The sequence below is a fragment of the Dinoponera quadriceps genome, unplaced genomic scaffold, assembly GCF_001313825.1.
Source record: "Dinoponera quadriceps isolate SergipeBrazil2010 unplaced genomic scaffold, ASM131382v1 scaffold4585, whole genome shotgun sequence".
Classification (NCBI taxonomy): domain Eukaryota; kingdom Metazoa; phylum Arthropoda; class Insecta; order Hymenoptera; family Formicidae; genus Dinoponera; species Dinoponera quadriceps.
In genome coordinates, this window is record NW_014559030.1 from 930,706 (window position 1) to 951,799 (window position 21,094).

The 21,094-nt window shown below is 40.3% G+C and overlaps 1 protein-coding gene across 4 annotated transcripts in view; it reads left to right on the forward strand.

Moving 5' to 3' along the window:
• The first annotated feature begins 1,446 nt into the window (after positions 1–1,446).
• The window catches only part of LOC106750139 (segmentation protein cap'n'collar), a 119,948-nt gene continuing 100,300 nt past the window's right edge, over positions 1,447–21,094 (forward strand). Inside the window, exon 1 of one of the 4 annotated variants that reach the window (XM_014630251.1) lies at positions 1,447–1,705. In XM_014630251.1, the coding sequence (XP_014485737.1) occupies positions 1,625–1,705 (81 nt within the window). In that variant the 5' untranslated portion in view covers positions 1,447–1,624. Of the gene's footprint in view, positions 1,706–3,826; positions 5,340–16,926; positions 16,999–21,094 lie in introns of those variants that run through there. The other 3 variants (XM_014630250.1, XM_014630249.1, XM_014630252.1) reach the window with 3 other exon arrangements.

A 21,094-nucleotide genomic window follows, 5' to 3' on the forward strand; every position in this document is an offset into this window, starting at 1 on the left:
AATCAAGAAAGCGTTATGTTTAAATTCACTTTTTTTCTATAATTGTATATATATATATATATATATATATATATACTCATAGAAAAGAAAAATGAATATATATATATATATATAGTAGATTTTATTGTAATATTAAATAATCCACATTATATTGAATGCAACATTGCAATCCAGTTCGTTCCAGATTTCAAAGTTGTTCGTATTGGGTAAGTACGATCATGTAGCAGCATTATGCATATATTATAATATGAAGCAAGTGGAAAACTGAAGAAAAATACGTTTGCCGCGTTATCGCTAACAAATTTGCATGATTGACGTTCAGAGATTTTTACGATCAATCGTAAAAACTATAAAAACAGACAGAGTCTCTCTCTGGTGGCAACTTGTATTACTTTCATATTTGATTTTCGAAGCAGTCGGTAAGTAAATTTTTCATTTGCCACCGGCCCTCCGAAATTCCGAGAAACGTTAATAACTTCATCGATGCCAATAATGAGTATAATTCTATGCATACTAATGCGAACAGGAAAGACACACACTTACCGAGACAGGAAAAACAATAAAAATATAGACAGCAAATCTCGAAGCATTCGTTTCGTCGAACAAAAAACGGTGAATTCGTTCACTTTGCTCGTGTTTATCTGTAATCGTATCGATCATCAAGAGACATCGCATTTAATTGCACTCGAACGGACCGATTGGCATATTAAAACGATCGCCTGTCACTTAATTCGGCATCCAGATTATACGTAAAATACGCTTTTAAAAAAATAGAAAGACATGACGGACACAAAGCAATCGCGAATCAAACATCGAGAGCCAAAAGATAAAACTAAAATCCAGCAAACACCAAATCTCGATCTTCAAAGATAATTGATAGAACTCTTAACAAAACGTCGAAATTCCGAAGAAGTTTCATCCTCTTAAAAAATCTTAAACACCGAGACTGCGAAGCGCTGCAACTTTTCAGTTTTCAATCGTAGCATTTTAATTCGTGGAGGATAAAAGGTGGAACTACTCGGGGAGCTACTAGAATTCTCGACGAAATGCTAAAATTCCGAAAAAGGAAAAAGATATTTCATCCTCCGAAATTTAGAGAATTTCACCGAAATTTCGAAAATTTCTGATACTTTGCGCTTTTCGATGTTACCGCATCGATTCTTAACGGGATAACCGATAGAATCTCATGAAGAGCGATGAGAAACGTTATTGTTTTTTTTTATTTTTTAACATGTTTTAGAATGATGGACAAAAAGAATTTTCTTGTGGACGTGATTAGTCAATTACATAGAAGTCGCGTGGTAAATGGCGCCAATGCGCTCGGACGGTGACGACACTTCGAAACGCTGTCGGAGCGTATTGCTCGTGCCTAATATCGGAGTCTATGTCTTCGTTGTTAGAATCTATAATAATGCGCGCGGGAAATCAACGATAGCTACGTACGAGAGTGCTGTATCGAGACGAGCGCGAAGCGTCGCTGTGACGTTCCGTCGCGATCGGGAACAGTGAAGGTTCGACAGGCGGGGCGAATCCGTGACTACGCTTCGCGCACGAGGCGAGGAGATCACAAGGAACGTTGCTTCTCGAAAAGAGAAAAGAGAAAGACGAAGAATCGAGAGAAGGCATGCTGTTGACGGGGAATTTACCGCGGATACGCTCGATGTCGCCAGGTAACGAGCCGTCACGGACGAAGGTCGTGCATCAGGTGAGTGCGCCGATAATATATTTGTGCATGCGTGAGATAGTAGGTAGATATGTGTGGAGACTGTACACGCAATATAAACGCACACACGTGCAGCCAGTGAAGCGCTTGTGGAAACCCGTGCGCGACTAAACGTGGCAACGACGCCACGAGTAGCCGAGGCACGTGACACGGGTCAAAGTTTGCCGTCATAAATATAACCGTAAATGATGCATATCGTGCACGGAAAAGCGACATGTAGCTGACGGCCGTCGTTGCAGATCGAATCAAACACGCGGGCTCATCGAACGACTTTGAGCAGCCTGTTTTACCGACTGATGGTCCTTCGTAAAACGTTGATCTCTAAATCGCGTCACTCAATTTCGATTAATTTATCATGCGACTTCCTATATATCCGCTGATTTCTCACATCCAATCAAATAATAGTGTCGCGTAAAAATTTTGTAATCAGCTGGTTTCCTTCTTTCTCTTCTTTCAACATTTGATTGCACGTTTGATCTTCTCTTTCGGGAGAAAAAAATCGACCTATTTAAGCTCGAGGAAATTTTTTGGAAGAACAATATTTAATTCCAGAACAAAGGATATCTTGCCTTACGATTGAAAGCACACCTCAGAGTTTTACGTATACTTACATATAACTATAAAGCGTCAAATGAATAGCTACATACTACTCTGTTCCAAAAGTTCGTGAAGTTGCTCAATTAAAACTGAGCGCGGCATATCAAGATTCATTTTTATCTCTAAGGTTCTTTTTATTTCTCGGCGCAACTGTCCTCGACATCTGTGTCAAACTTCATGACGCTTCGTTCATTGGTATACAAGTAACGGCGGTTTTTGTGAAACGAAATTTTTCTCCGCGGCGATTTTTACGACGCAGAAATCCGTTGATCAAAGAATCAGCGTTAGACTTTGTGTTGCTAACGATATTAGCTGCCGGAAGACGGGCCTCCCGCCAGCGAATCGAAGCCGCGAGACTGCGGGAACGTATAAGAGTAGCGCACGTGTAACCCATTCGTTGGAGCTAATATGCACTTCGCGTTCCACTATAATCGCCGTTTCGCTATACCGTCGTATATAGACTGTATTTTAAACACATACCTAGCCGCACACGCTAGCACGATACGATCGTAAGATCATAAGACCTGTATCAAACCGCAGAAGTGTATTTCCCATTGAGCTTCGAGACGACTTATTCTCGACGAATGTCTGAAAACACCTCTCCTTCCGCCTGTTCTGCTGTGGAATCTTTAAATTTTCAATATTTCATATTCCCTCCCGTCGCATCGACACTATCCGAGTCGAGAAGCGACGTTTAATGGAAATCAATCCTAAATTGGAATATTGATTTCGACCGCGTTTTTCAATTTGATACGCTGACGCAACTACGCCTTGATCCGAATATACGTGAGAACTTTGACTCCGATAAACTCATTCTACGAAACTGATCTACGCGAGATTAAAAGTACAATCTCGTGGAATTTAACGCGAAACTCTCATTCTCACCTGCGCACACTCGCACAAGGCAGACAGAGTTGCGCAATAACCACTAAATATTTTTTCCTCGCCGAGCGCAGATCTACTAACTGAAAATAAAAGTCACCGTGTTATATAAACATATGCACGAATAATATGCACAGTAAATCGCAGTAGCGGTCGGGTCTCATTATCGCGACGGCCTGATTGACTTTGCATTTCCGCCGTCTGCGTTACAATGATCTGAATTCACTCGAAGCGACGCTTCGTCAAACGGCGGGTCCGCGCGAAATTGCGTATTATTCGAGCATTCAGCGTTGACGTATTTGATTTTAACGAGACGTCGGCTGAGATGCTGCCGAGCGGTTATTTCATTCCTCCTCGCTTGAACCCGCGCGCGTGTTATCGCGCGACGAGGATTACGTGCGCGGCGTGTCGGAAACACTTATCGAGGCGATAGCGGGATCGATCGGGACGGACGGAGGAATAAAATCAGGCGCGAAACAATGATAATCATGCGACATCGATGCGCGCGCGAGAGAGCGAGTCTCGCGGCGGATTGGCGAGTGGCGCGAGCGGGGAAGACGCCGCGGCCCTGGCGAGCGCGCGACGTCGTCGGGCCGCGATTGCTGAGTCACATATCGCGAGCAATCTCTCGCGGCAAGGTGCGCGCGCGTGGCGTTCGCTCCGTTTCTCTCCGCGCTTCTGACGACTGTCGAGGGAGCGAGAGAAGTGTCGTAAGTCTTCGCGCGCGTCTTCGTCTGCCGATGTCATGGCATGAGAACGCGGTGTCCACGTAATTCGCCGCCTGTCACACTGCGCGACGATCCCTTTATTCTCGGAGAGGCGAGTCGCGAGCGAGCGAGATTTTCGCCCTGTGTACGCGCACACGTGCGTCTTCCTTTCGGGCGTACGTACACGTGTGTGTATATGCGTGTGTGTGTGCGCGAGAGTGCGGGTTCGCCGTTTCAGCTGTTTTTTCCGCGGTCGCAGCTGATCGCGGATGGTTCGCGCGCTCGCTGTCAGTGCGACGATAGTGTCCGAGCGCGCCGCTAACGGAACACGGAGGTGCTGACTCGCGGTTTGTCAAAGAGGTGTGTGTGCGTGTATGTGCGCGATTCTCGGCGCGCGTGTGGCGAGGCGCGCGCGCACATTCGAGGTGCAGTTTGATGTGGCTCGTGGGCGCTTTTGAGGTTATTTTCGGTGTCGCTCGCGCGTGTAACTGACCTATCTACACGCACGGCGCAGGCAAAAGCCGCGATTCTTTATTTCGAGTCCGCCGGTACGGACCGACGGGTCGCGTTCCCCGGCCGCTCCTCCGTGCTTCTCGCGCGCGACCGAGGCGAATCAAAGCCGACAGCCGAGCGCGTTACTCATCCGGCCTGTCGCCGCGGCGTAACCTAACCTAACCTTAAAGCCCGAGAGGCTCCAAAGACCACTGCTCGAGATGTGCTACATCGCGTGAACACGGTGTGCTGTTGTTACCCTCTCTATCTCTCTCTATTTGTCTCTCCAGGGAAGACTGTTTATTTCCACGGGACTGTCTTTACGCTGTTCGCACGTGATGTCAGTGAATACCTTGCGGGACAGCCGCGCCGTCTCATGATGTTAAAGCTATCGCTTGTACTTAACGTTGACAGCCAGCCACTGTGACGACACGTCAGTGCCTATAGAACTCTGTTCTCAGTCTGATCGCAATCGGAGCAAGATGCTGTGCATAAAGAAACTCTATCGGGAGGAGCTGCTGCAACTGGCGTTGCTGCTCTCCCTGCTGCGCGTGGATCCAGAATACTACCTGGACATCCGGACCATCGGCGTAGGTTCTTTGGATCTCTACAATGGTTCCGGATGGCACACAGACACCCACACGATCGTCCATCGTCCGATGTACGTCCACCCAAAGAATCCAGACTCTATGCTTTTGAATTATCAGAGGGACCTGTTCGAGGAACTGAACTCACTGGGGAGATACAACAGAATGAGCTCTGGCTTCAATGCCATACACGCTTACCTGCTGAACATTGATGAAACTAACAGAGATGCAGCAGTAGCAGGCCCTAGTGTGCCTGTTCCAAGTCCAGCGAGAAATGTGACGTCTCCGGATCAACCAAACTCCACGCAAACTCCAGCAGAACCAGTCAGCGCAGCGGAACTCACTCAAGAGGTACTTTATTCAGTCGGTTTCAAGTGTAAGACTTTCTCTCTGCAATAGCATACACCAGTGTGAAGACGGTATGGAGCATATGATGAACCTCACAGTTTAGTCACAGAGATTACATGATGAACCTTCAAGCTTTTCAAATTACTTACCATTCAAGCGATCATGTAATGTCAAACTATTTCTTCATTTCTTTCGCCGTCCAAGGTGATGCTGATCATTACATCACTCCCTTCACTCTTATTTCATGTAATTAATATGTAGTAACTCATAACTATATTTTGTATCTTATCTGACAGAATATTTAAATTTCTGACACTTTCATAGATATGAAGGTTTTCATATATGCGAAGACTTATTCGTTTGTGTGAACTTCTCTATTTTAAAAAGAGAAAATTTGCATAGAATTTATTTATAGCACCTATAACAATTTCGAAGGAATGATTAGTATCTTTATTATGATATTTCTCGAAATGACAGAAAAATAAAGCGGTCTTGTGACGTAAATCCCGGGCGTAAATCATGATGCATGCAACAATCGGATTTAAAAATAATGCCTGGCGCGCGCGAACATTATTTTTCTTTGGCCGAAGCGAATGTTCTGAAAAATCAAAAATAGTCGCGCCCCGACGCGGTCACGTTGGAAGGAGAGACCTGTTGAAAGGAGAACACGATCGCTCCTTTACGCAGCAGCAGTATATCGCGTCATGTAAATGACCTCGCAAATCCTTGCAATGACCTTGTTGCTCGCCGAAGCGCCCTTCTATCTCTCCCTCCTTCTCCGTCTCTTCCCTTCTTTGAGATAATAAATTGGCTCGCACATCATTTCACTCATTAATTAAGATCGAGCTAATTCTTTTCGCGGAATCTTACACGCTACTTGCGTAACGGAAGATCATGTTTACAGCTATAGTTTAAAGACCTCTGTTGTATTACTTCATGTATGCTCTTTATATGCAAGAATAGAATTAGGTGGATCTAGGATCTAAATCAAATACTTTTTTATTCTCAAATATTTCACATTGAGTTTCGAAATATTTGAGAGCTATACTTTCATGCTATAAAAAGTCGTACACGGCGATTAAAGTGGACGTATTAATTGATTTAGAATATATTTATTTATTTATATTTAGTTGAATTTAATCACAAAGAGTACAGAGTGATAGCATTTACTGTCGACCCAGTTGCAAACTAAGTTATTTCTGTGTGCGTTACGAAAGAATATTCAACAATATTCATAAGACCGTCAATACTTCGAAGAAACGAATTCTACGAGCTAATGCTATAAACAACGCGGCGCATGCAGAAAAATAACGGATCGATGAGTCACCCACTTTTCTTTGTTGCATCTCGAGAGCGTGACTGCATTCGGTCATCCGCGGGTCGCCGGTATTTTCGCGACTTTTTGCCGAGCCCACACGAGGATCGGTTCTTTCCTTCTCGGGCTTAGTGTCCTTGTGTATGCGGGTTACTCGTATCGACTAATCTAGGTTAACTAATTGCAAATCTGCCCTCGATGGCTTAGCTTCGACCGTTTTTAGCACTGGGTTTACAATCCTTCGATCGTCTTCAATTGCTCGTAATGACGCATCGAGATGAATAATCATATGCATCACGGGTAAAAGAAACATCATAATCGATAACATTACGTACAATAAATGATAATAGATCGTGCGCAATAACCGACGAATGATGCAAAGTATGTCGTGTTTTTTTTTTCCTTTTCATCAAATAACATTTATTTTACAAATCTGTAGTCTCTCTTCCACCTTATTCCCGCCCTTTTATTCTAAATTTCCTACCCGTTTACTTTCTCGAAATGAGCTTAGTAGAATCACTAGAGGGAAGTAACTTTATAATCGTGATCGCCACGTGAGAACGTATTAATAATTGACATTTCTGAGAGTAGACATCCTCCGCGCGCGCTGATCTATCAGTTTAAATTATATCTATCGAAGCGAAAATTTCTTTCTCCTTTGTGTTTCTCGCGACAAACCGCGTGAGCATAATTAAAAATGAAATTGATCCGCTTGGAATAGAACGGTGTCAACTGGATTTGGTTACTAATAGAATTCTACAGTCTTTGGCGAGCTGAGGTCACGCGACGCTATGATATCACGCGAAGGTATTCTTTTCTGAATCAGCTCGCCACTTGCGGCAAAAGCTTGCAGGTGGAACTGTACGTTTGTAATTGTGTTACTAACGAGATTGTTGTCATCATCACTTCGCATTCGAATGTACGTTTTTGCATGTTTTAGAGTGTCAAATGTAAAATTGCATCGATATAGCGCAACTATATTGTTGAGACTGAAAGTGCCCCAGTGAAACATTATATACAAACTATAACTTTTTAAATCTGAAGTAGCATGAAGAACGACATAAGAATTTTAACGAAATCTATTCGAAACAATTTCGAGAAGTTATCAGCTGCTTGATGTTTGAAAATATGTCACCTTGAGATGATAATACCAGGTGTAAAAGTATGAAACCGGAATTTTTTTGTAAAAATTACACGTCTGTTGTTTGAAAATGATAAAAAATATTTTATTGAAAATAATGTCCATTGCTATTTATACATTTTTCCCACCTCTCCGGCAGTTTATGAATGTCACGCCAAAAAAACATTTCTTCTTTTGAAGCGAACCAGCTATCGAGCTATTTTTGTACATTTTCATACGAATTGAAGCGTTATTCAGCGAGAGCGTGTCTCATTGATGCGAATAGATGATAATCGGACGGAGCCAAGTCTGGAGAATAAGCCGCATGCGTTAGTATTTCCCAACTGAACGCCTCGATCGTTTCCCTGACCCGTTTTGCTGTGTGTGATGGGGCATTATCATGGAGCAAAATGACTTTGTGTTGCCTTTTTCCATATTCCGGTCGTTTTTCACGCAATGCTCGATTTAAATCGATCATTTGCTGTTGGTAGCGATCAGTGTTAACGGTTTCACCAGGTTTTAGCAGCTCATAATAGATTACACCCTTCTGATCCCACCAAACACAGAGCATTGTCTTCTTTCCAAAGCGATTGCAGTGGATGTCGATGGTTCGCCTGGATTCACCCATGATTTCTGACGCTTAGGATTCTCAAAATATATCCATTTTTCATCACCTGTCATGATACGATGGACTTTCTTTTGTATCTGTCGAGCAGCATTTCACAAGTGGTTTTTCGATTTTCTTGCTGTCTTTCATTCAGTTCATGCGGAACCCATTTTCCCACTTTCTGAATCTTTCCCATGGCTTTCAAACGAATTGAGACAGCTTTCTGCGTCACATTCAATTCATCCGCGAGTTCTTGTTGAGTTTGAGTATCATCTTCATCCAATAAGGCTTGCAATTCGTTGTCTGCGAACTTTTTCGGTGGTTTCCCACGCTCTTCGTTTCTCACGTCAAAATCACCACTTTTAAATTTTTCGAACCACTCGAAACACCGTGTTTTACCAAGAGCATGTTCACCGTAAGCTTCGACAAGCATTCGATGCGATTCTGCAGCAATTTTCTTCAAATGATAACAAAAAACCAATGCTGTCCGCAGATCGTAGTTCGTAGGCATAAAACTCGACATGTTTAAGGTTATAGAAAAATATACCGGTGTATGGAACTTGGGTTGTTGTGTGTTGAAAATCTTCGTAAGTTGTTAGAGGGAGATGATGGCGCTGCAGAAGCGGTCTTACGGTCCCTAAATTGGTGGCTAGCACCATCTATAGGGAAATTCCGGTTTCATACTTCTACACTTGGTATAGTCATCATAATGACGCACAACTTTCGGAGCAAGAAATGATGCAAGAAATTGACGTAAAAGCATCATGTCTCATATATAATATATATAATATAACAGCAGTTTCTAACGAATGAATTTGTCTCACTTAAAAATTTAGAACTTCGTTTCGCGAAACGTGTCATATATATTAAACACGAGAGCGTTTTGTAATGAGTTAGTTGTCGCAGTGCAAATATTTGCGAAACAATGTGACTCAGTATATTGAAAAGTCACGATTAATGTGATGCAAAAGAGAAACAAAAAAAATGTTCCCAGTCGAAATTGTAGTTCTATAGCTTCTATAGCCATTCTATTGAACTTGAAAAGTATCAACAAAAAGTTTCGAGGTGAAACACTATACAAATACTCTCTATTAGTTGGAGGTTTTAACGCAGCTTAATGTTCAAACAAATGTTTTCGGTAACGATAACAGAAGCGTTGTTTCTTGTCATCGATTTTCGTCTGATCTTCATTCAGTTAGACGAACCAAGAGTTTTCTTGCACGTGTACACGAAGAAGCACGAATCGATCGGAAACGCAGTGTTAGTGATCGCACGTTAACCGACGAGGATACGAGTTACGAGTGACCGACACGATATGTTTTGATACATATCGCGTGTGGAACTTGATAATTTAATCATTTCTATGTTCGAAACTTCTTTACACAAGTGTCAAGTATCCAGTAAGTGCCAGGGCAGGATATTGGATTGGAAAGCTAGAACGCAGAACCATATCATACATTCTCAAGTGTGTCAAAAGTTTGATTCTCTGAGACAAAAATGAAAAAGGTTTAGTTCAGAGAATCAAACTTTGATTCTCGTAACCAAAACATTTGTTTGCCTATATCCAAACAAGAATTTTGTTTGCGAACTAAATGGGTTTCTCAGTGTACAATTTATTTCTCATGCTCTTTTGAGTAACGAAATCCCATCGCGATTTTCAATGTCAATGGGAAAATAGTAATAATCGTGTAACCGTAAAATTCTATTTTCGACATCAGAATAAAGCTGTCGTCGGTCTTATGATCGAAATGATACTAAAATGATACTAAAACGCATGTTCATAAATTAAAATAAATCACGAGGAGTACAGCTATGACGAATTTATACAACAATCCTCGGCTGCTGCGACGAAAGTACGTATAAACGTATTTTCCGTACACTACCGAGAACTGTTTCTCTCCAAATTAGATATCTGGCCTCATTCCAATGCGTAGAAGAACGACTTCGACTGAATTTATCGGATCTCAGAGGAATATTCGAAAGGATTAGCGTTTAAGTTTATTTCGCCGGGGGGGGGGGGGGGGGNGGGGGGGAATTATCGCGCGATCGTTTCTCGGTCGTAATTATAAATACTTACCTTACTCTGGCCGCTTTGTTCGAACGCATATTTCGACATTGCCAAAGTGCGACGGCCTCGATCACCAAAATAATTGTATGCAAATGTGCGTGGGTATGCGCGCGCGCGTTACGAATGACTTTGCGAGAGAAAAAAAAGAGGAAGAACCAGATGCGACCCCGATTCCACGAGGATTGATGCGAGAGTCCCTGTGCAAATCGCTCTCGTTTTCCAGAGCGATACGCCGTGTCCAGAATTAGGAGCCCGCCGAGGATCCTCGAGACGATCATAACGTGTGATCATCGTGCGCGAAAAGAAACTCGCCCTTCTGCCTGTAACTTTTCGCGTGTTAAGGACGACTGACGTTGAACGATTCAACGTCATGCAAATCCCAAGGTTCGCGTGTTTTATATTTCGGCGCGGCCTCTCGTCGCTGCATCGCTATTCATTTTGGCCGATATTCACCGTTCTTTCTGAAGATTCGTCGTTTCACGTTGATGCAAATCAGACGGAATCGTGACACTAATTACCGCGGTTCAGCAAGTGGATGTTTTCGACTGTTGTGCCGCGTTGAAAGTCGTCGTAGAGATGCGCGCGATGCGACACCAAGTGTTGATGACGAACGGCACAAACATCGCCGCGTAATAAAGTTTTCCTCGTACGCGTTATTCTCAAAAGTGAAACTACGGGTTTCTAATATTTACCTGAGCACCGACGGACTGTGTAATATAATGCGATTACTCATGTCGATGTTGATAATCGCATCCCGTTCAAAGTCGCTGCTCCTTCCAACGCTCCGCGGTAACTATTATAAAGGTAGAGATCAGATTCTTAATGAATATGAATGATGAATATGAATGATTCCCCATATATTCGTATTCACTTTTCGATAAACAGTCTTCAAAACACTTCTTGGCTTCCTCGATCCCGGGCTTCCTCTCGACGTTATTAAAAGCGCGCGAGCCGACTTCCTCCTTCGTATTAATATTTGGCTCGTTTTACGAAGCCGTTTTTTACGCGGATGAAAATCGAGAATGAAAGAGCGAGGACGTCGGACTTTCCCCAGTCGTAGAAAGGCACTCGCAGTCAAGCGTGTCTCGTGAAAAATATACGCATTTTACGTAGCGATGGGCACAAAAATTGTTTTTGACAGATCGAGATTGGGAAACTACCTCACCGCGATCGAGGCGCATCTCTTGCGTTCTAAATGCAAATTATAGCGAGAGGAGGCAAGTTAAAACCCAATAATACTCTTTTGGCAGGCGCGTATTTTGATAATTATGCTTCATCGATTAGACGCTTGGTCTATTTTCATTGATTGATCAATTCATTAACTCAGGAATCTGTCTAACACGTTATCGAATACGAGATCTGTTCAAAAAGTATCGCGAATTTTGAATTTCCGCGGGTTACGTATATTCGATTTTCAATTTTTTTGTGGCGTTATGTTGGTACTCATGTCCCTCACTTATGCCGACAAGTTCGGCCATTTTGAATATTCAGTTTATCTTTGACAGCTGTTTTGCTTGGACGTATTTTGGCTCGTCTTCGATTTTTGTCTATTCCAAAAAATGGATCAAAGAATCTAACAAAATTAAGTGCGCGGACGCATTCCGAATGTTGACTGTGGCATATGGTGAAGCTACCTTGGACCGAAGCAACGTTTATCGGTGGTACAAAATGTTCTCAGAGGGCCGAGAAGATGTGAACGACGAAGAGCGTGCCGGACGCCCGAGCACGTCAACAACAGACGAAAACATTGATGAAGTGAAGAAAATAGTATTGGCCAATCGTCGAATCACCGTTAGAGAAGTTGCTGAGGACCTAAACATATCGATTGGCTCGTGCCATTCGATTTTTACTAATGATTTGGGCATGAGACAGGTCGCCGCGAAATTCGTACCAACGCCCCTGCTCACACATCGTTGCTTGTGCGCGAATTTTTGGCCAAAAACAACACACTAATGATGCCGCAGCCACCGTATTCCCCAGACCTGGCCCCCTGTGACTTTTCTTCTTCCCGAAACTGAAGAGACACATGGAAGGACGACGCTACTCTACGACTGAGGAGATAAAGACGGCATCGAAGGAGGAGCTGAACAAGATCACAAAAAATGATTTTTTGAAGTGCTTCGAGGATTGGAAAAAACGTTGGCACAAGTGTATAATATCTGATGGGGATTACTTTGAAGGAGACAAAATAGATGTTCATGAATAAATAAATAATTTTTGAAAAAACAAAATTCGCGATACTTTTTGAACAGACCTCGTATATACATGAGATTATATCGATGCTTTGATAAAACCGTCTCTCCAACTTTGAAAACAAGTTATATTGAAATGTTATATTGAAATCTTATATTGAAATCTTTATCTCGGGTTTCCTGTAGAGTCAACTGCACTAATGTAAAGTAACACTTGCTTGAAACGAAAGGCTATGCGCAATATTGAAGTGTGTCATTGAATATCTAATTATATAGCTATTTAATATGTATTTTTAGATCGAAACGCACATATTGCTCGACTCTGTACCAATACTTTAACACTATGATATTGCGACGTAATATGAATAACTTTCTTAACATATATGTAATATGTATTTCATATAACTGTCACATTCATTGCATATTTTTAGATGCTTATTATCATGCTAGCTTGTTATCGGTTGTCGTTTTTTTTTTTGAGGGACCGGCTGACAAAAAACAGCCTGGTAAAAAAATGAATTTTGCTCAAGGCTCGCAACATGTTTCCTGCGTTGTTGTTTGAAATTTTATTCGTCTCTCTCTCTCTCTCTCTCTCTCGCGCGCGCGCACGCGCGCGATAATCTCATTCTGTCAATTGTAATATTATTTCAAGAAGAACGATCTTCTCTCCCGTACTTTGTTGAACACGTGATAGCAGCAACGCGAAGAGAAATTATGCGGGAAATACTGCGGGTTCTCAGTAATTTATATGTAAAGTGAAATTTCAATATAAGAAACGTAGCACGCATAATGTTCTAGAATATGTTCTGATGAACATTGCTATATTGGAGATTCGACGTAATGAATTTTGCGATACACATCATTTGCATGTGAAACTTTTAATTTATTTTTGCGCGCGCAGGTTAAAGCATCTGATGAGAAATTAAAAGAAATGACAACATTGCAATGTGTATTTTCTCGTTGTATCACATCATAATTCTTCAAGTATGAGATTCTCGAGTGTAAAATGCAATTACAAAAATTTGGATAAAGAAAAACTGGATAAAGAATTGACAAGCAACTCGAGATTTAGGTAAACGTTATGAGGCGAAGATTCTTGTTGAAACAAAGTCGTATATACATTTTACCGTTTCTATTTGCTTACTTTTCCTTTACTTTATTTTTTAACCACGTGCGTATTTATCAAGCAATATTTAAATATCAATTGAAACGTTCGCGATGCGAGGGGCAAACTTGACGAATCCGTTCACCAAATCTCGTATCTTCGCTTAGAGAGAGAGAGAGAGAGAGAGAGAGAGAGAGAGAGAGAGAGAGAGAGANAGAAGGCGCGTTATCTCTTTCCTTTTAATATATATTCCATATTTTCCTCTAAGACTTATGATATTTTATGACCCTGTCTCGCAATAGATCAGATTTATGATATATACAAGCAAGAAAAATGTTGTCGACTGTTGACCTGACTAATTGTAAGTCGGACAACAATATTACGATTGATTGGTATCTCAAGGTGGCGTACGTCAATAAGAAAAACGATAAATTAATTTGCTTTCCAATTTCCCGTTGAGCGGAACGAATGGTCGTAAAGACTAGCACGATTGTTGGTATGTTGTTAATTTGTATAAATTAGCCAGCTAAAAGCCAGTTCGAGCGAAATGATTTCGTTCCGTGCTGAGAAACGTGACATCAGTCATCATGTATGAAATGTCAGCTCCGTATGAACAATTTTCGGGTGATTCACGAGGAAACGAATATGTGTAATTGAGAAGTTTTGAATATACATTTTGCACGTTTCTCATAATAGAAAACCGCTTTCATAATCTCACTTTGATCATAAATTTAGAGACGTAAATAATTGAAAATAAGACTACATTTCCTCCTTTTTAACTCGAATGTTGAACTTTGTACATCAATACTCACTGTTCTCATTGAACTTTCAAACTATGGAATTACTATGTATTATCTGTTCTATTTCTGTGCAACGTTATTTTCAACGTTGAAACATTGAAAATATCATATGCGACTTGTTTTTTATTTCATCTCGTCACGAGAATTTATAGCCACTTGAAAATGTATAATTAACATATTGCAAAGATACTGACATAATGAGACATTTCAAATTTATATGTGTTAAATAATTTATTATTAAAAATGTCCGGGCATGGCGAAGAACGATTGTCTTGTCTTAACTAAAGTTTGAAGTAGAATTATACATATAATTTTCCTTTAGATGAAATGAGGGCTATCCCATGAGGGCTAATCGATGATGTAGCAATAGTAAACCGTTGATTATTATTATTGGCCCGTACGAACGCTTACTTGCACACACGTAATACAATTGTATTACACACACACGCACACACACATGTATCTTGTAACCAATTCTTACGTTTCTTTATCGATGTTTTATGGCGCACACATATCGACATTACTGGTTGTGATATACGTACGAATACAAAGATGAAATATTTGACTTTATGCAAAGAAAAATAAAATACGAAATGATTGAATTATTCTACATAATTATTCAAGGCTTCAGGATTCAGATTTAAAAGAGATGAGACAAATCGTCTTCTAAACGAACCTAATTAACAAATATCTCGAGTAACTTGAACTGCTGTCATTTAAGAGATTGTAGATGGCATTTATTCATTATTTCTTCTTTCTGCTCTTAACATTTTCGGATATAATATAATATTATCCTCGTTATTTGTAATCTCTTCCTATGGAACTCTTCCTAATGGAACATATAAATTATGTAGATTCTGAGAATATTCGGAGAATACCTCGATATTCTCCGAACTTACTCAGAATATACATGTTTCGTTAGAATAATTTGTACAATTCAGGATGATTGTTTTTCTATTTATCTCAAAATTGTATTACTTCTTCTATTCCTCTTCTGTTCAATATCGTATGCTTGAAGTTTATTTTCTATTTGTTAACTATATAACTAATTAATATCCTACTTTTTTGTAAGAAGTAGAATTTTATTATGAAATTAAAAAAAAAAGATTATTTACAATAACAGAATAAGAACCGAAATAGTGAACCAAAAAGAAACCACAAACCGAAAAAAATATAACGATTCCGATTTCGGTTTCGGTTCCTGTAGGCTTTATGAAATTTTGGTTTACGATTCCGACAAAAATATCAGTTTTTGTACGGTTTTCGGTTTCGGGTCCCGTCCGCTTCCTGTCTTCTATCAACACGCGCTTAGTAACGTTATGACACATTAATTCAACCAATCTTTTTTTTCCGTGCATATAGAGAAAAATATGACTTGTATCTCGTAGAAAGCAATTACTCAATTTATTTTTCTCCTTTTATGTAATGATTATTTTGAATAAAAAATATTTCCTTGACATAATATTAAAATATATTTATGACAAATATTAAAAAAGCTTATCATTTACTCGAAGGAAGAATTGGTTCTCCTTTCAAGAATATTATAAACCTTATCGAAGTAAAATTAAATGATAATGAGCTTTCCTAATATTTGCGACAAGTATATATTTTAATACTATTATCAAGAAAACATTCTTCGTTCAAGATAACCACTACTTCGTTCAAGATAACCACTACTTAAAATGAAAAATCAGATAAACTGAATAATTGCATTTTTCTTCGCGGGGAAAGTAATATTTTTCTGTGTACATTTTCATCTCTCACACGCTCCATGGATATTTCATTAACGAATCAAAAGGTACGCATGTTGCGAATGTAAGGACACGATTTATAGTTATTACTTATTGAAATATATCACGCGAACAGATGATGATAAGCATGAACCTTGCGACGGTTTACCGGGATATCCTGCAATATCCTGGAAAAAGCCGATTACGTGAATGTCCGGCGCTCTAAAATTCGCGCCGTCGATTTGATCTTTACGATAAGTGAGCCTCAATAGGTTGTCATACTCCACCGCGAGAATCGAGTTCCCTGCCCACCGTTCACCAGTCCTACGAGAGACACCCGGCAGTTCCGACGGCTGTGACGTTTTATCGCTCGGCGAACGAATCGCTGCCCGGCGTCGTTCGTTTTTACGTATCCATCGTGCACTCCATAAATTTTCATAAATCAGCATTGTGAATGTATGCAAACGATGACCCTGACGACCTGTCGTGGTTGAGGGACGAAAGGACGTCGTTGCTTCTCGCACCTCGACGGCGAGCCGATTCCGAACCGCAGCCGCAGTCCGACAGCACGCGACGCGAGTTAAGACTAGGTGCCGCGTGTGTGCGCCGTAGCGACGCGCGTAATTAATCGTAACGCGGGAGTCGCCGGTGCCTGATCGACGTGTCAAATGGCGCGGAGGAAGAGGAAGCAACCGAGGATGATGCTGGCGTTCGTGCCGGACGACGTATGTTGCTTTTCGGCTTCTCGGCTAGGCTTTGTTTCTCACAGAGATGCAAAGATATCGTCGCGTGTCGAGAGACACGTATACGACGATACGTCGCGAGTGTAGGCCGACGTGCCGATCGGATTGTTCGAATCGAGAAGATAGGATTTGGCACGTCGACGCATTCTTTCGAGTCTTCCTCGCCCACGAGGAGATATTGTCGCAGCTATTAAGTCACCTCTTGTCACTTTCTCCTGACGAATCATTAAAATATCTCGGACTATCGTTCAAAATGGCTCGCTATAATTACTTTTTTTTTCCCCGAGCTGCCGTTAAATTTGTTAAATTTGGACGTTGCATATATAAGGTGTCCTGAGGTCAACAGGGACAAACTTCGTGAGTGTGTAGAACGGATTGAGGTTAACGAAATGTTCTCTACTATTTTGCAAAGGACGCGCAAAATTTTGAGTTATTAATTATTGAAAGTGATTATGTATAGAGACTTCTTTAATTGATAAATAAAATATTTGCGTATTATTTGCTAGATTTACGTAATAGCGGATTTTTTTGTTCTACAAGTTCATAACAGGTTCAGAGTTCAATATATCGACGTCTATCGCTGGATATAATTATCTATCATATATCATAGATTACTTCGAACAAAAAAGTTATTTTTCATTTTGCAATACATGGCCTTTTTCAATCATTAATAACTTGAAATTTTGCGCGGTTGTTTGCAAAATGTTACAGGACTTTTTTGTTCGTCTTGATCCGTCCTATGCTCTCACGAATTTTGTCCCTGGTGATCTGAGACACTGTATTTTTGCCGTCTTGCCCGCTGCCGATTGCTATTCATTCACTGAGATCATTGTCTCAACGTTCGTACTTTTATTATATCGTTCGTACTCTTGAACTTTCGTTGTTATAAGCTTTCAAACCGTACTGTAAGTAGACTTCGCTGTATGTTAAGTTATCCAAAAGTAAACCTGGGAAGATAAAAGTGTTACTTTTTTTGCTTAAATGGCTTTAGTTATTCTCAGAGTTTGACAAAAAATATCACTTCTTAATAGAGGACACTTTTTATAACCTTTATTAAGAAGTCACTATTTCATTTTTTTGTCCCAATGATTGGATGGCTGTTGTCGTGATAGTTAACATCGATGACATAGTAGGAATTGGTATTTTCATGGCCAGCTACTACATAATTTATTATGTCGCGTAATAGACGCGATAACGAAAAAATGTCGTCAGACATGAACAAAGACGCTATTAGAAATATTTGTGTTACTGGAAAATGCGCATAGTGCAAAATTCTCTATCCCTTTTCAGGCGTTAATTGCGATCCGCGATTCAATGTTTCAAGGCGATGACTGTGGCGCAATTAAACGCGTGGAATGCTAAATTAAGAAAGTTTTCATCGCTGTAGACGTGGATGATTGTTATAGTTACAATGTTTGAGTACTTTTACTATTTTTGTTTGCCGACTATGTATTAAAACGACGACATTATATTTTTGTTTCAGGTATGTAACATCTCATATCTTGAAGTTTTCGAAGATTGTATTTCGAACTTAGCTAAAACATGAGGTTAATCGCTCACATCAATGTCACGATATTTTTCTACTGCGTGAAAAAATCCACGACATTTCACACGTACTAACACACGATTGGAATATAATGTCTCACATATTCGTTCACCTTATTTGGTAAGTGTCAGATAACGCTAAATGAGAGTATTAATGTCTCGTGTTCGTTATTCAATACGGTGTTTTATCTTTATCACTTTTATATACGGATCTCGTATTTCTATTCTTAACTTATTTAATTAGTACATTTTCTATCAAAATACAAATATATCGGGTGTTTTGCATAACGTTTGAAAGTAGCTGAAATCAATTCACATCGATGAATATGGAAAATTAATTTTGCCTTGAAAACGAATGTTACGACGAAAGGTTATTTATGAAATCGAAGAACGTAATTTTTTTCTCGATTTTCACAATTTATTACACGTCGTATATGCTGTCAATATTTGATCCGTGGAGGTAGATTATAATGAGATAAACGTTATCGCGTGTGCACAAATATTTTGGCACGTAAAGCCAAGACAAAGAAAGAGATCGCAAATTTTCGACGTGACCGCCGCGCGAACGACGCTCCAGTCAACGAAAATTCCCCTGCCTCAGAACGATTCAGGATGAAGCGCCGCCAGTTCACGGACAAACTAGAGCGTAGCAACTATCCTTGTCGCAGCAAACTTTGTACTGGCAAACGTAAACAACTTGCTGGTCGCGCTATTTGTGACGAGCTGCATAAATTTAGCGCAACTGCGTAACGACGCACGAGTCGATCGGGACGCTTAAAACTGAAGACAAAATTTGCCCAATTTTTCTATTTGGTTGTAATTTTCTTGCGGGGTAGAATCACAATTAAGTTTTTAATCTTAATCTTTTATGAACAAACGTGGAGAATTGGAAACAAACGAACATTGCGACGTTTTAACTGCATAGATCTCTTAAAAAAACTGTGTAAAACCGTATGTATTTTTCGCGTATTTTTCTTGAATCGTTCAAAGTGAGTGCGTAGGAAAGGTGTACACGCCAAGGTTGGCAAGGTCGAGGCGACTTTTGCAAAAATAAACCGCATGCCACGCTCTGCAACGCTCGTTTCGTGACAGAGTGCAGTGCACTTTTAACCTTCGTGAGTTAAACCCACGCGTCTTCGAGCGCGTATTTGGCAACAATCAGTGGTTCCGAGGCCTTTGTTTATTATACTCTTCGTCAAGCTTTACCATGTCTGGTACGCGGATGTTCGTCGATAAATCGCGATGAATCATTCGGCAAACGAATGTACATTTTCGCGTTTAACGCAACGACACCAGACTTAATTTATCTCTGTTATCCGAATTTATCGTTTGATGCGTAAGGCATGTCGACAGACTTTCATATCTCTTTCTCGGCTTTTTCAACTAAATATAACATTGAATTATTATAATTTAACGGATTGAACGAATTATTTCTTGACAGTAGCTTTGAGGGATTTATCTTCTCAAAAAGCTCTTCGCGATCTCTCATAAATTAAAAGTTAAAAGTGTTTCACAATTACTTCGAAGCAAATAGTAATTTTCATTATGTTAACGCCTGATAATCGTAATTCCAGTCTCAAAGGAAAGTATTCTCAAAGTATAGCATCCGTGCGATAAATAGATGCAGTCACAACGCTTGACACTCACCACGTGATCTCCACGTGTATGCTCCCGTCGGTAAAACAGTTTGACAGCTCCGCAGAGCTTCTCGGTTGGTATTAATTGGAACTGTAGTTACCGATTGTTGTCTGAGCACATTTTCTCACCGATGGTAAATTAACGTTTGCGAACAAAAATTGCTTCGTGATTTTCCAGAAAAATAAGCTGGCGTCGTTATTTTAGGCGCGATGGAGAATATACGTATATTTTCAATACAATATCTTTCTACATTTTTACACGAAATCGAAAAACAGATAGCGCGATACATGCATGCGAATATATAGGATCGGTCCAGCTATGTTATCTCTGATAAGAAAGCCTGAGCGCTATCATGCGTAATAAAAGTTTTCAAGATAAGGTTTCTCACAAAATTACAGCTGTATTTAACGCACTTTTATTTTTGGATAAAATATAGATGTAAATGTCGTCCGAGTAACAGTACAAGTAGCGAGGCCGGTTAATTGGGGGTAATAATTCCTCTCGATACTTTAATTGAACCAATTTACACTATCTCAAACGGAGTTTGCACAGTGTGCGCGAAGTGGGAGAGAAAGATCGTCCAAACTGCGTACGAGTAAAATAAAATGTTTATCCTCGTTGTTTCTTCTCTTTTCTTTTTTTTTTTATTTACGAAATTGACTTCGTATCTTACGTCGTTTATATTTAAACTCGCAGAGCTTTTTGAACGGAGTGTATTATTTTAAGATTAATTGCCTCCACAATTCATTGATAATCGATTGATATCAAAGGAAATACTACGTAAGAAATTCAACGATAAATTCTCGCTTTAGTTACGCTTCTTCGTTTTCATTTATCGCCAGTGCAAAAAATTAAAAATGTTATTTCACATCGTGACGAGAGAGCCAAACCATAA